This window comes from Vanellus vanellus, assembly GCF_965231255.1.
Source record: "Vanellus vanellus genome assembly, chromosome: 11".
NCBI classification, from domain to species: Eukaryota; Metazoa; Chordata; class Aves; order Charadriiformes; family Charadriidae; genus Vanellus; species Vanellus vanellus.
The window spans coordinates 2,958,355-2,973,241 of record NC_138916.1 but is presented as its reverse complement, the minus strand read 5'-3'; the positions used below and the strand labels follow the sequence as shown (position 1 = coordinate 2,973,241).

Sequence of the window (14,887 nt, the reverse complement as noted above, 5' to 3'; positions counted from 1 at the left end):
CTGGTGGTTTTTTTTTTTTACGCATCCCGCAGAAACTGGCCCCAAATATGACCCATAGGGCTGGGGTCGGGTGGGGGGAGGCATCCTGCATTCAGCAGGGACAAGCCTGAAGGAGGTTATTATTTAGAAAGGGGGAACGGAGTGGGGAAACTGAGGCAACACCCCCCCACACACCAAGCAAGGGACCCCCCCCCAGGGCTCTGCCTCAGTTTCCCTGGGTGCTGCCCCCCCCTCCCCTTTCTCCCCGCTCCGCAGCCTGCAAAGGGGCTCCCGGTCCCTTTAAGCCCCCCCTCCCACCCCCCCTCCGCCCGGCGGAGGCTCAGCCCCTTTCTCTGACACAGCAGCCGCCGGGGCGAGCCGAACCGGGAGCCGCGGGGAGCGGGGAGGCTGCGGCCGGGGGCCGGGGGCCGGGCGCCCACCGCCTCTCCGCCCGCCCCATGGCTCTGCCCGGGGCGCCGGGCGCCCCCCGCCCCGCTCCGCCAGCCCGGAGCCCAGGGGGCGGCCGGCCCTGAACCGGCATCGCTACCGCCGGTGGGTCCCGGGGGCACCGGGGAGGTGTGTGTGTGTGGGGGGGGGTGGGGGTGCCGGGGGGTGCGGGCAGCGGGGGCATCGGGGAGGGATGGAGGGAGGGAGGGGAGGAGGGGAGGGGGGATGCGGGAAGCGGGGATGGAGGATGCGGGTACCAGGGGATGGAAGATGCGGGGATGTGGGTACCGGGGGATGGAGGATGCGGGTACCGGGGGATGGAGGATGCGAGCAGCGGAGATGGAGGATGCGGGTACCGGGGATGGAGGATGCGGGTACTGGCATCATCTATCCCCGGTGCCCCGGAGGATGCGGGTACCGGGGATGGAGGATGCGAGCAGCGGGGATGAAGGATGCGGGTACCAGGGATGGAGGATGCGGGTACCGGGGAGGGAGGATGAGGGTACCGAGGATGCAGGATGAGGGTACCGGGGATGGAGAATGCAAGCATGCCGGGACACCCCCCCTCTTCCCTGTGTGCACCCCCGGGCTGGGGGATGTGCCCCCCTCCCCAACTCCACCTTCACCCCTGCTACTTCTCCCCCCTCCCCTCGAGGGAAGGGTTTGGCTTTTGGGGGGCAAGGTGGGTTCCCCCCCCTGCTCAGCCAAGGCGGGGTTGGGGCTTGAACATGGGAGGGAGAGTGGCAGCGGGGAGGGAGCTGCGTGTCACCCCCCTCCCCAAAGCGGAGGGGTCCCCTGGGACGTGTATACACGCACACCCCCCCACGCACACCCCCCCCCCAGCGGGCTGTCACCTCTGATAATGTCTCACCCCTTCCGGCAGCGACAGCGACCGAAGGAAAGTGGTCCCCGGACTCCTCTTGTGTCACGCAAAAGCCCTGAGGGAGGAGGAAGAGGAGGAGGAAGAGGGGGAGGAAGTAAGAAAAAGAGACGGAAAAAAAAAAAAAAAACAACCCAACCAAAACCAAAAACCAACAAATCAAAGGACAAGGAAGAGCTTGGACTGGAGCCAAGGGGGGTCTGGATCGAGACGGTAAGTTCCTGAGCCGCACGGTTGTCTGGCTGTCTGGCTGTCCGTCTATCCATCCGTCTGGCTCAGGGAGACCCTGCTGTGCCCCGTCTCCGGGTCTCAAACTCGGGCGGGAGGGAGGGAGGGAGGCGAAAGGGAGTATGCCTGGGGCAGTGCAAGGCTCCATCCTGCCCCCCCCACTGCCCCAAATTAGGGGGGGGGGGGGGGGGGGGCTGCTGTGGGGGTACCCCAGGGCTTGTCCTCGTGCCGGGGCTGAGATCCAGGCAAGGCAGGAGTGGGCAGGGTGTCCCGTACCCCCCCCCAGGTTTCTGGCTCTGGAAGGGGTGGCCCCCTCACGTTTTCTGTCTGTCTGTCCTCGCAGGAGGGGACCGTGGGCTCCCCAGGACACCGGCGCCCAGCTGGGACACCCCCCCCACCACCACCCAGCGCTGGAGCTGGTGACGCCGGAGCGAGGGCCCGACGCGGGAAGCAGCGTCGCTCCCCAGGAACACCCAGCCCCGCGTCCCCCTCCCCGGCATCGGGGAGCAGGCAAAGCGCGAGCTGCCGGATTTTAGCTTCCCGGGACATCCAACGGACTCTTTCTTCCTCTTCCTCTTCCTCTTCCTCCTCCTCCTCCTCCTCGTGCTCGCCTCCTCCACTCACCCCATGGCTGCCCCGCATCTCCCGCCGGCCGCCGGCTGAGCCCCCTCTGCAGCGTTCCCCACTCCGCATGGTGCATCCCGACCCCGCTCCCCGCTCCGAATCGGAGCCCCCCGACCTCGCAGGGAGGCGAGCGTGCGGCTGGGACTTTCTTGGAGGCAGGGGAACGTTAAGATGTTGAAAGCTCCCCGGCCGAGAGGGGCTGCGCGGACGCCAGGCCACCCGGCTAGAGGGGAGCAGGATGGACAGAGCCGTTGGGGCCGGGAACCGAGGCCGGTAGGGAAGGATGGACTCCCGGACCTGCCAGGACAGGCAGCCCAGTGACCACCCCAGCAGCAGCAGCAGCAGCAATTGTAGCAGCGGCAAGAGTCATTGCGAAAGGGAAAGGATCCGGAGTCGGATGAAAATGGTGATCGGGCAACTGGAAGGAATCTTACAGGAGCTCAAGGAGGTGGCCAAGGAGCTCCGGGAGGTAGGAAAGCCCCAGGATGGTCTCACATCCCTGCGCGGGTCGAGCTTAGCTGCTGGCCCCAAATATAGGTGCTCTGTCCCCATCCCCCTGCCTGTCCCCTGCCTCCGGGGCCGGGTTTGGGGGAGAAGAGGGGGCTCAGCACCCACGACCCCGGGTGGGACCTGGGGCGGCACAGCCTGGCTGATTTGCAACGGGATTTTCCAAAAGAGGTCGGGGAGGGGGGGAGAAAAAAAGTTAATAGCTCCCTTTGGTAAAATTGCCTTTGACCTTGATGGTGGGGTTTGCTCGGGGGGGCTCAGGGGACCTGGCCGAGGCACCCACCCTGAGGGTGCTGGTGGTGGGAGAAGCACCATTGGGGGTCACGCGCCGGCGGGGCCGGGGGAACCGGGGCCATTGGCACCCTGTCACAGTCAGCTCTTGTTCTGCCTTGGGCTGGGGGGGGGGGGGTCGGGGGGTGTTTCCCGGGCCCTTTTTAAAGCAGGGAGGTGGATGGCGAGAGGATGGTGGGTCCCTCTGGCATTGCAGAGATCACCAAAACTATGGCATCGGCGCTGGGTGAGATCATGGGGGGGTGGTCTGTGGGCTGGGCAGGGGGCCAAAGCGACCGGCCATCCCGTAGCCTGGCTGTCAGGGTCCATTGCTCCTGGAAAAAAAAACCAAAAAAACCATATATATATATATATATATATATATATATATATACACATAAAAAGTGTGGCTGGAGTTTCCTCCCAGTGCGGAGGCGCAGCAGAGGGGGGTTGGTGGGGAATTTAATATTTTTTTGCGGCTCCAGGGTCAGGGCCGCGCTTTTCCAGGGGAAGGGGAGCTAGCTGGACGGAGCTGGTCATTTAGGACATCTCTGGAGGCGAGAGGGAAAGCGGTGGATGGAAGGCACGTGGTAGCCTTGAGCATGGCGCGGCAGGTGGCTTTTGGCAATGGGGCAGGCGGGCGTTTGCGTCCTCTTCGTGGCCTGAGCTGAGCGTGATGGGGTTTATATCCAGAGCCATGCGAAACCTCGCGTGTCGTCGTCCGTCCCGTCCCCCCCCCAGCAAGGAAGGGCAGAAATCGGTGGAGGTTTTGCCGTGGGGCTGTGCTGGAGCAGCCCCAGGTGGGTCAGTGACATTTGGGTGCCGCCGAGATAGCGCTGCTGCAGGTGGACCAACGTCATCCTCGGTGCAGACGCAGCCACGGTCAAGGAGGTGACATCTTCCAGCCTGAAGCATCCCCTGGGATGCGGCGTCCTCCTCCGGGGTGGCTCTGCTCGGTCCAGGAGATTTTAGGGGGGCCGCACCGCCAGGAGGGGGGGATGCCACGTCCCGCCACGCCGCCCCACTGGGTCCCCACCAGGGATCAACCTGGGCATGGCATCCCTAGAGATTCTCCTGGCTTTTCCAGTCCTTCCTGCAACAGAAAGAAAAATTCCCCCCACACACACCATTCCCTCAGCGTCAACGGGGGAGCCCGAAACCCCTTCAACAAATCCCCGGCGGACTAAAAATAGTCGCGATGGTACTAATCGGGAGGCAGAGCTATTTTCCGTTTCACCCGAGTTCACTTCCCGCTCCTCCAGGAGCTTAAAGAAGCCTTTAAAGTGAGGATGACGGCGGCTTCGGCCCCTTTCATCCAGCCCAGGGATTTTAAAGCCAGGTGGGACCACCACGGATCACACAAGCATCCCTCCTGCCGAGGATACGGAGGGATAAGGAGGACTGGGATGGGACAAATCTCTGGCCGTTTCACAGCTGAGGCTGGGTTGCGCTTCCCACCAAACCTTGGGTGGCTCCATGGGATCCCCGTCCAGCTCTTGGGGCCAGAAGGACCTCGAGCATCCCTGTAGCATCTTCGGTAGGCTGCTCAAGTTAGGGTGTTACCCGCGTGTCCCGGAACAGCGGCCTGAGGACACAGGGGAGGGGTAAAGGGCTCTCAGCATTCCCTGGGAGCGTGTTTTGGGATGCAGGCTCAAAGGAGTAGGAATAATGCCGGAGGGTGAAAGAGCTGAGCTGGGCAGAGAAGGTGCCTCTGCTTTGAGGAGCGGAAGGTGGCCAGAGGACACCCAATCTCTGCCCCTCACCCCCAGGGAGGCCATGTCTCATGAGATGACTTCTCCAGAGGGTGCTGGGAAGCGCTGAGGCCCAGAGATGATTTTTCCATGGAGCTGGCACGTCCCTAGGCACCGGTGACCTCCCAGGCTGCATCCCATAGCTTGCCTGGAAGAGCTCCTCCCATCATGGAGCAAGGTGAGCGGGTCAGAGTAGAGCTAGCCACAAGGTCCCCACCACGAGAAGGGTCCTAAACTTCAACCCTTCTCAACAACTCCTACAGCACACCCGTATAACTTGGCAGCAGTTAGTTGAATTTGGACAAAACAGCACAAAACTCAGCGCAAGAGCAGCCTCCGGAGCTAAAACACACTGGTCCAACCAGGCTAAACCGGGTTCCGGCAACTCCAAAGAAAGAGAGGTCTGGTTTTCCCCAAAACCAAGCAGATGTTGGGCGTTAGAGGCTTTGGAAATTCAACCCCTTGTCTTCGGGATCGCTCAGAGCAAGCTTGACGGGAGCACGTTAGGCGGAATTCTCTTCCAAGCCCACCCAGAAAAGTACGCGGTAGACACCGGGCTGGAAAATCATAAGCTGTAGGATATTGCTGAAAGAGGAGATGGTAAAATAAAATAAGTCCCTGGGGTTGTCTGCCTTGCACGTAGTGATGTTCTTCCTCGGCTGGAAGTGGGGGGGCAGGACACGGGGACAAGGCTGGGGACAGGCAGCCTTGCAGCCCCAGGTGGGGGCTGATGACCCCAGGCTTAGGTGGGCTCATGGGTTGGGGGGTCCCAGGAGGGGCTGCTCAAGGTCACTAAAGCCCATGAGTGCTCACAGGGCCCCGGCGCTTGGGATATTGGTGTATCCTCCAACGGAGCCACCACGGGGGCTTTGGAAACGTCCATCCCCGCAGCCGTCTCCTCCGCTTGGGGCTTCGTCAGAGGGTTGGGGGACGGAGCTGGATGCGCTTTGTGAGGGCGGTGGTGGACCCCATCCTCCCGCAGAACCAGAAAACCTTGGCTGGAACCTGCCCCTTCCAGGTTCTCCGTGCAAGAGCTGGAGGATCAGGACTTTGCAGGTCTGGAAGAGGCAGCCAGGTCATAACCACCTTGACAAAACCGAGCCCCAAAGCCGTCAAAAACCCCAGCGTGGGCACGAGGGCTTTCACACAGGGATGATTCCTGCTCTGAAACCACTCGCCAGCCCTGGGCGCAGCCGGTTCTGGCTCACATAAGTCTTTTCTCCCAGTTTTTTTCCCTGCTTCGGCAGAGATTTGGAGTCCCGGACACAGCCGGGATTGCGGGATGCTGCGGGGAAAGGCTTTGGTGGGGGACCCCAGGGCATCCATGAGGATGCGATGGAGGGAACCCGACCGCGGTTCGGGCTCCATCCCGGGCTGCCGGGAGCAGTTCCCACCTGAAGGCTGTCATTCCAGATGTCCGTTGGTTTCAGGATGCCGTTTTACCAGTTTCTCCGCTCCCGCTCTCTCTCCCTCCCTCCCTCCCGCTTTGCCTTGTGTGTATATAATTATTCCCCAGCGCTCCGAGGCAGGGCTGTATTATGTGCGGGGAAAATGATTATTAAAATCTTTGATTGAAACCGCACACTGGAAGTAGAAAGCAGGCAGGAGGCAGGCAGGGAAGGCGCTTCCGCCCAGCGCTGCCTGCTCTCCCACGCACCTCCTGCCAGCCCCGGCCTTTCCCCCCCCCCCCCCCCCCCCCCCCATCCCCGTAGGGAAGAAGGGTGATGCCACGCAGAAGAAGACACCCCCCTACCCCCCCAAGGAGGTCCCCCGGCCATCTCCACCGCAAGGCTGAGCTCCTTCCCAACCTCGGGATGGAGGGGGGGGGGGGGATCCCTTGGATTAGCGTTGGGGGTCGGAAGGCATCCATGGGGTGCATTCGGAGATGGGAAATAAAACCAAACACCTGTGTAAGTCTCCCCCCCCCCAAAAAAAAAAAAAAAATCCCATGGGAAGGGTCCTATCGCCCCTATACCCTCCCCCCCCCCAGGATGTGGGAGCAGTGGGGTCCCACCACACAGGGAAAGCAGCACCGAGGGGGTCCCCTCCAAACCTTTGGCAGAAGGAGAATCCTCCCCCCGCCCCCCACCCCCCTTATGATAATAAATATTTTAATAATGTTGTAATCAATAGGCGATTAGCCGGGAACGCTTGGGAAAATTCACGGCGAGAAGGCGGCTTATTATTCTAATAATAACACGGTTTAGCGATCGGCGCGACGATTTCGAACTATTTAGCGGCTGATGATCTAGCAAACGACGTCGAGATCCGCAACGCGCTCCTTTATAAGCGGCAGCTCAGGGAAGAGAGCCCCCCCCCCCACCACCACCCCCATCCCGCCTCTAACCCAGCTCCAATTAATCATTTATTCCTTATTAAATATTTACTCACCTCGCCTGCGCCGGGCAGCGGTTTGGGAGATGCAGGAAGGTCCCCGTTCCAGGGGAGTTTGACTGGGGGGGGCTTTGTTGGAGGCTTTGGGATGACTCTTCCCACCCCCCCCAGGGATGGAGGAATTGACATTCAAGGTGACGGCATCGAATACCTCCTGGATGATTTGATGCTTTGGAGATTATTTTTATTTATTTATTTATTTGGGATGGGTGATGCTGTCCCGTTGAGCATCCCGGCTGGCAGCAAAGAGGGTGCGGGAGCAGGCGGGTGGGATCCAGCCTGGAAAAGCGGCTGCGGAGAGTGGGAAGGTGCTTTGGATCCCCAAAATGTGCTGCTGGGAATGGGGCATGGGGTCTCTGGGTGGAGGGACACCCGCAAATCCCTGCTCCTCTCCCAGCCCAGCTGAGGACGAGATGTTCGGCTCTGGGTTGGGAAAACAGTTGCGTCTCGCAGGAGGGCAGCCGAGGGGACACACGGACACGCAGGTTCCCTCGGTATCGAAGCACAGACACCCTGCTTTGATCTCCCCACCCCGAGCTCCCATCTGCTTCGCCCATCCACTTCAAAGGCTGTGCCGGGATGGAGGGGCCGTTAGACCGCACCACTTTGATCCCAGCATCTTCCAGCTCCTTCCCCGGCCTCGGGAATATACGCGTTCCCAATTACCAGCCACGAAGCCTTTGAAGTCCCCTCTTGTCGTACCCCCCCCACCTCCTGTCCCTCGCTTCTCCAGCATCTTCTTGAGCTTCCAGGAGGTTTAGCTCCTCCGTAGGAAACAGCTTGGCCAAAACTGTGGAAGCTGGAGCCACCGAGCCCAGAACTTCTGTGCTTGAGTTGCGGCCAATAATCAAAAATCCCATTAAAAACCAACAATGCGCCAGATGTTCAACATCTGTCTCGGCTGGGGGAGGCAAACACCTGGTTTGGGGCACCTTATCCGGAAAGCTCCCGGCAGCATCCACGAGCGCGGGGACTGTACCTGGGACCAGGGGAGCACCCAGCACTCCCAGTTGGGCTGAATGGTGGGAGCTGGTTTGTGGGGTGGGGTGGGGAACTGGTCGGCGCCGTGGTTGTGGCACATCCTTGCTCGGTGCTGGTCTCTACGGGGTACTGCGGGGACGTGGCCCCATCCCTCTGCTGCGCTCCGGTTCATCCTGCGGCTGCTCCAGTCTCATGGCTTTGGGCGAGAGCTGGGCACCGTTGGCCACCCAGCACCAACAGGATGAGGCCACTTGGTGCCACCACGCGCGGGGGTCACGGGGAATTTTTTTTCGCTGCCTGTTTTCCCCCTGCTGGGTACCCCTGGTTTGACCAGAGATGCTCTGCTGTCACCAAAAAAAAAAAAATAAAGGTGGCTCTTTGCAGCGAGGTGAAACCTAAAAGTGAGGGAGGATGGAGACACCCCAACCCTCCTCGCCTGCTTGGAAGGGGACAGAGCCACCCCCAATTCACCGAGGGGGGGTGTGGGGTGAGAGCATCACCTGGGTGTCACCCCAAACCACCCGACCCCAGGTGTGGTCCGTCCATCCATCCCCCAGTGCTCTCTCTCACCCCAGCGATGGCCTCGGCTAAAAATCTTTGACAACCTGCCTCAGGAAGGAGACGAGGGGGGAGAAAAACCCCAAATCCTGCTTTACATTGAAATCCTCGGCGGCGGGTGCCAAGTGTCACATAGGTATTTAACACACCACCACCACTCCCCCCCCCTCCACCACCACCACCCGTTTAAAATAGAAAGCGCTCTTAAAAATAGCCCCGAGTGAGCCGCCGCTGATGCGACGCTAATCCCCGTGTGCCGCGGCGAGGACCGGGATGGGGACAAGGACCGGGATGGGGACGTGCCTCCTCCTGGCACCCACCGAGCCCGAATGGCAGCGGGTCCCTTTGATGAGGATGAACGGGGCCGCTGGGTGACAGGGAGCCGGCTGGAAGCCCAGGGAGATGCCTACCCCGAACCTCGGTGTTGTAATCACCGAGCCTTTATGAAAACAGAGGTAATCTCATTTTAGCTGAGGTTTTCAGCAGAATCATTTGCTGCCTTATTAAAAAATAATAACAGCCAGGTGTTTCCCAGAGACAGCTCTTTTCCTGCCCCCTTTTTCCTAAGTCTTTCTTGTCACCGAGAGAGAAGAGGTCACATCCTCTTTTTTATTCTCTTTTCCTCGCGTTTCACCCTTTCTCCTCCAAAGAAAAGAGGAAAAAAAGAAAAAAAAAAAAAAAGGGGGGGGAGGGAAGGAAAAAATAAAAAATCTGGTGGTGCATTGGGAAGAAAAGCGATAAAGCGATTGCCTTTTCTAATTTCAAGGCTTTCTTGTGGATGCGGGCGCAGATGCTCCCAGCTTGCTCCCAGCACCCTTCAAAGCTGAAGCCTGAAGGATGGATGGGTCCCTGCCTGTCCTCTCCGGAGGTCTCGCGTGGGCAAGGAAATGGGAAAAATAAAGTCGGCGATCATGGGCGAGGAGCTTAGGTAAAGCCCCTTGCCTTCTGCTGCCTGGGATGAGAAGCGCTCAGCTCACCGTCCCCAGCACTACCCTGCTTTGGGGATCCAAAGTCCCTCCAGGTGACAGTGCCGTGATGTAGGTCCAAGGTCCCTCCCCGAGTCAGGATCAGGGATGGGCTTCACCGTACCTTCAAGAGGTCCATCCAGGAGAGAAACCACTGACGGGGGCCGGGGACAGGTCCCCACCCAGCACAGCTCAGGAGGGGGTTTCTGGCCCTGGGCTGAGCTTATATGGACTCGTGGGCCATGGGCAGGGTGCGGTGGAGGTCCCAGCTGGGGCTGATGGAGGTCGTTAAGGTTTATTAGCGCCCATCACTGTGTAGTCAAGTCTGATGGTAGGATTGCTCCTCTCATTTCCAACCCAAACTTCATCCGAGCTCTGCCGCACCCTTTTATTCCTGGAAAGATGGGTTTTGATATCTTTTATCTCCAACATGTTCCCGGGCAGCAATCCCCAGCCCTTCGACCTGTGTTTTCCTGGTGACACCAGCCGGTCCCATCTCAGAAAGGCTCTCCTCGTTCCCAGGTCTCCCCAACTGCTCTGCTCCGTGTTTGCAGCGGGCAGCGAACGTGCACATCCAGCCCCGTCACCCTCACCCAAACCTTATCGGACCCCTGTGCCCCTTGAGGTTGCGCCCCCGTGGAGGCGACACCGTTTTGTCCTCCAGAGATGCTCACCCAGGTCGTCCCCGGCTTGTAACACAGCGTTTGGTGGCCCAAGAGATGGCATCTCCTGAGGAGCTTGGTGGAGCAGAGGAGCCACATGGGTAGGGTTGGCGGAACAAGTGAAATTTGGAGCTGGCGTATGAGCATTTTATTAAAATTAGGTCAGCAGAGTGTAACGGAGCCACTTCGGTTGCTGGCGGTGTAATCATCCCCTCGGGCTCCTGGTTTCAGATGCCCAGACATATTAAATTACCCTTAACTCTGCCCACGCGTCCTCATCCACCGCGAGGGCTTCGCGAGGAGCCTGCCCCGCTGAGCCGTGGTTTATGGTGCGTTTCTAGTGATTGCTGGTTTCGGCCCGAACCCCCCGCGCGTCGGCGTCTGGCAAAGGGCTGCAGAGACCAAGGGCAACCTGGGGATGCAGAGACCAAGGGCAACCTGGCACCTGGACAGCAATTTCTGGGTGGCCACGCGTGGCCACCCAACGCAAGGATGGGATGGGGTGTCCGAGCCCGAGGACTCAGTTTCCCCCAACAAAAGTGCTCGAAAAAATGGAGTTATGGGGTAACAGCAGCATAAAAACGATGGAGAGATGTGCCATAGTTAATTATTCTTGGTGGATGAGGAGGTCCAACGCCTGTTGACGAACCATGACACCGGTGGAGACATGGCAGAGCTTTTTGATGGCATGAGGTGGAAACAAAACGTGTTTGGCAAGATATTGCCTATTGATTTGTCTTCCCTCCCTTATTTGGGGAAACTTGTGGCAAGATATTGCCCATTGATTTGTCTTCCCTCCCTTATTTGGGGAAACTTGTGGCATGATTTCCACCAAGAAAGGACGCGCGGAAGGGCGGGAAAAAGATGGGGAGAAAAAGGCAATAACGAAAAATAACCGGGAAAAAAAAAGACCCCCACAAAATCACCTGGAAAAAGCTAAGCACAGGGTTGGGTTTTTTTCATTCCCAAATGTTCCGTGTGCGGGATGGGGGTGCTGGGGAGCGGTGGGAGGGACACAGCCCCGGGATGTCGGGGTGCACCGATGCCCACGGATGCCCACGTTGGGGCGGGGAGGGGCGAGAACAAAAACGCATCAACTGAGCGCACAAATGGGTACGGGAGGGGGGGGGTGTCGAGGGGTTCCCCCCAGCATCTCCCCCCCCCCCGTCTGCCGCTGCCCACCTCCTGCTTGGCAGTGCTGGGACCAGTCAGGCCCTCTGCCAGCTTCCCTGGCGGGGGGAGGAGGAGGCGAGCCAGCAACCCTGCCAAAAATATACGCTTCCAACCGCCGCCGAGTTGAATTTTCACGTCGTGCTCTGCCTCCCACACAAAATAAAGCCCCGCACACCCCCCGCACACGTATATACGCGCGGAAACACCGGCCAAGAAACACCACGGCGCTCCCGCAGACGCAGCGGTGGTTCCCGCCGGATGCCACGGCAGCAGGGGCTTGGGTGGGATCGGGGAACCCCAGGGCAGGATTAGTGCTGTGCTTGGGGCTGGGCAGCCCTTGAGCTGGGTAGGATTAATGACTTGAAGGTGGGCGATGAGCCTCTTGCATCCGAAACCTCCGCAAGGTCATTAGATGGAGACTATGGTCCACGGGAGCCGTAGAAGGAAGGTCCTTCCTCCCTTCCTCCCTCCCTTCCAGCCCTGCCCATGGCTTGAACATCAGCGAGGACATTACATTGATTATTTTTAATTTTTCAGGGCTTGTTTTAGTCGTACCCCGTGTGAGGTCTGTCCCCTGTGGCGTGGCGGGGCCACCACCCCGTCCCCAAGCCACCAGTGGTCTTGACATGCTCAACACCTTGCAAGAGATGGACGACTGGCGATTGAGCCCAGCAGCGTCCCAGTCGGGGCAGGGGGTGACAGCGCTGTCCCCGCAGCCTCCCCACCTTCCTATGTATTTTGTCCCACGATCTTGGGACACTCGCCACCCCCTGCCTCAGTTTCCCCACCCGCGGAGCCGCCTTTTCGAGGGGGAGGAGGTGGCCGTTGCTGGTGGCTCCCCATGGTCAAGTGTGAGGGACCAAGGGACACCACGTGCACGGGGATTTGGGGTGACACTCATGGTCCCAGGGGACAAGGCAGACCCCAGGGCCACCTCATCCCGCCACACCGAGCACCCAAGGCTTCACCACCTGCTTGGGACCCATGGGTGCTGTGCCTTAGGGTGGGCTTCGGTCCCTGCCAAGGGGGTTCCAGAGCAGCCCCACTCAGGCTGAGACCTCCCAACTCATCACACCCATGGTGCCCGGGAAAAAGGCAGCGATTTCGGGCCGTGGCGTTATTTTATGGAGCAAAAACGAGAGGGCCCCACGCGGCGGCTCCTCTCTGCCCGTCCGTCCGTCCCTCTGTCCGCAGGTGGTGAGCCAGATCGACCGACTGACGTCCGACTTCGAGTTCGAGCTGGAGCCGGACGACTGGACGACGGCGACGGCCAGCAGCACCTCCAGCAGCGAGAAGGGGGGAGGCGCCTTCGAGCTGGGACCCCTCGATTTCGCCGCCTCCGACATCCTCTCCGACAGCTGGGAATTCTGCTCCTTCCTGGATGCTTCCACCCCCTCCGACCCGGGCGACGGTCCCGACCCCCCCCGACCGCAGCCGCAGCCCCCGCCGGCTCGCCAGCCCGACTACCGGCTGATGAACGGGGGGATCCCCATCACCAACGGTCCCCGGGGCGGTGGGACCCCGGATTCATCCAGCGAGGAAGCCTTCAGCGCCACGGCCGGCCAGAAGATCCCACAGCACCGGCCGGCCGGCACGCGGGAACGGGTCCGATTCAGCGACAAGGTGCTTTACCACGCTCTGTGCTGCGACGACGACCGGGACGGTGACGGCACGGCGTCCCCGGGGGATGACGGCCCCGAGGAGCCCAGCCGTAAGGTGCTGGCGGGACCACCCTCGAAGCATCCTTCCACTGGTGGTGGTGGTGGTGGTGGTGGGCCCCCGGCGCGGCGGCTGACGAGGAACAGCAGCACTCAGACGGTAGCCGATAAAAGCACCCAGACGGTGCTGCCTTATATCCCGGCCAAGCAGAAAATTAAAAATAAAAACTGAGGCCGCCGGTTCCGCCGCACGGATTTGGGGAGGGCGGGTTGGATGGGGGGATTCCTGGGGAGGGACAGAAAAAAAGAAAAAAAAAAAATTATATATATATATATAAATATATATTTAAATAAATCAATACTAATAATAAAATCAACATGAAAAGGTGGCAAAGAAGACAAATGTCCCAACTACCTACCCGTCATTTTCGAGGCTCAGGGAATTTTAAACTGCTTTTTTTTATTTTTTATTTTTTATTTTTTATTTTTTTTTGTGGACAGGAGCTTCAGATCAATAAACCGTCCATCATGGAGAAATAACAACAATAACATATATATATTATATGTATATATGTACCAAGAGAGGGAAGTCTATACGGAGGGGAGAGCCAGCACATCTGAGGTCGTGGCTGGGGGACGGATGGACTTGTGGGGATGCTTCGAAGGGGGGGGAGGGGGAACCAGGGCTGGGGGACAGCATCCCCTTCCCGGGATGTTTTGGCCCTGTTTGGCTTAAGAAGAGCCAGTGTGATCTGCTCTGTCATATCTGATGCCTGAGCGGAGCAGGGATGTCACCGGGGATGTCACCCCTGGGTCTGACACGTGGCCCAAGAGGGATGGAGAGCAAAAACCACACCAGTGCCGAGGAGTCGGGGTGGGGACACACCACCCCCACCCCCACCATCCAGTTTCCATCCTTTATATCACGGTCATGGGGAAATATTAGTCACCTCCAAGTCTTGTAACCGTCTTAGAACGATGTGGGAAACATCTCCAGCTTTGCTTTAGGTACCCACTTCTGGATTTACATTTCAAAAGCTGCAGTCCCAATTGGGGGGAGGGGGAACTGGATTTGCTTTCCAAAATGAAGGAATCTGGACCTCCAAATCGACCCTTGGTGGTTTTTTCAGCCTCCAGGTTTTGCCAAAGCCTTCAGCATCCAAAGGGGTCGGTGCAGCACCTGGTCCCGGAGACAAACACCCCGTGTCCTCCCCGTCGGCTCTTCTTCCCGCAGAGATGCATTTGCGCCGCCAGCCCTCGAGCATCCCCGGCACAACGGTGGTTTTTTCCCAGCCTGGCAGCAAAAAAAAAAAAAACCCACCGCCTTGACTCCTTGTTTTTAATCCAGGTCAGAGATGCTCCATTTAAAGCCTTTTCCCAGTGCCACCCTGATTTTTACCCCGGAGCAGCCAGGACCACTCGCTGCCGCCCAACATCGCTACCAAGGGCGAGGGATGCTGGTGTGAAACGTCCATCAAAAAGAAAGCGGCGGAGATCAAAACACACTGAATTCAACCCGAATCATAGCAGGAGGAAAGCCTTTCACCCAAATCATGTTGAATAATGTTGGGTTTTTTTAGTTTTTAGGACCCAAGGCGTATGGCATCACCTGGGTACCAGCATACATTCCCACGATGCGCAGAGCCTGGGGAGGGTTCGGTGCCTTCAGTCCATGGAGCATCCATCCGGGTCCCAGTTGGGACATCCCACTCCTGGACAAAGCTGGGAGAGAGGGAAGAGCCCCACAGAGGGGACCACGGGAGGACGATGATGGTGCCGATGCCGATGCATCATCTTCCTCCGCATCTCC

At 59.2% G+C, this 14,887-nt stretch overlaps 1 protein-coding gene and 1 long non-coding RNA gene across 2 annotated transcripts; both read left to right on the top strand.

Moving 5' to 3' along the window:
- The first annotated feature begins 417 nt into the window (after positions 1 to 417).
- On the top strand, positions 418 to 1,972 carry LOC309676439. The gene is made up of 3 exons (XR_014269594.1): positions 418 to 531; positions 1,310 to 1,519; positions 1,878 to 1,972. It is a non-coding gene; the product is annotated as an uncharacterized lncRNA (long non-coding RNA).
- Positions 1,973 to 2,440: 468 nt separating this feature from the next.
- Positions 2,441 to 13,362, top strand: INSYN1 (inhibitory synaptic factor 1). The gene is made up of 2 exons (XM_082488512.1): positions 2,441 to 2,627; positions 12,614 to 13,362. Exons 1-2 carry the CDS (start codon positions 2,442 to 2,444, stop codon positions 13,307 to 13,309), a joined length of 882 nt encoding a protein of 293 aa, XP_082344638.1. The 5' UTR covers position 2,441; the 3' UTR covers positions 13,310 to 13,362.
- Positions 13,363 to 14,887: the final 1,525 nt, after the last annotated feature.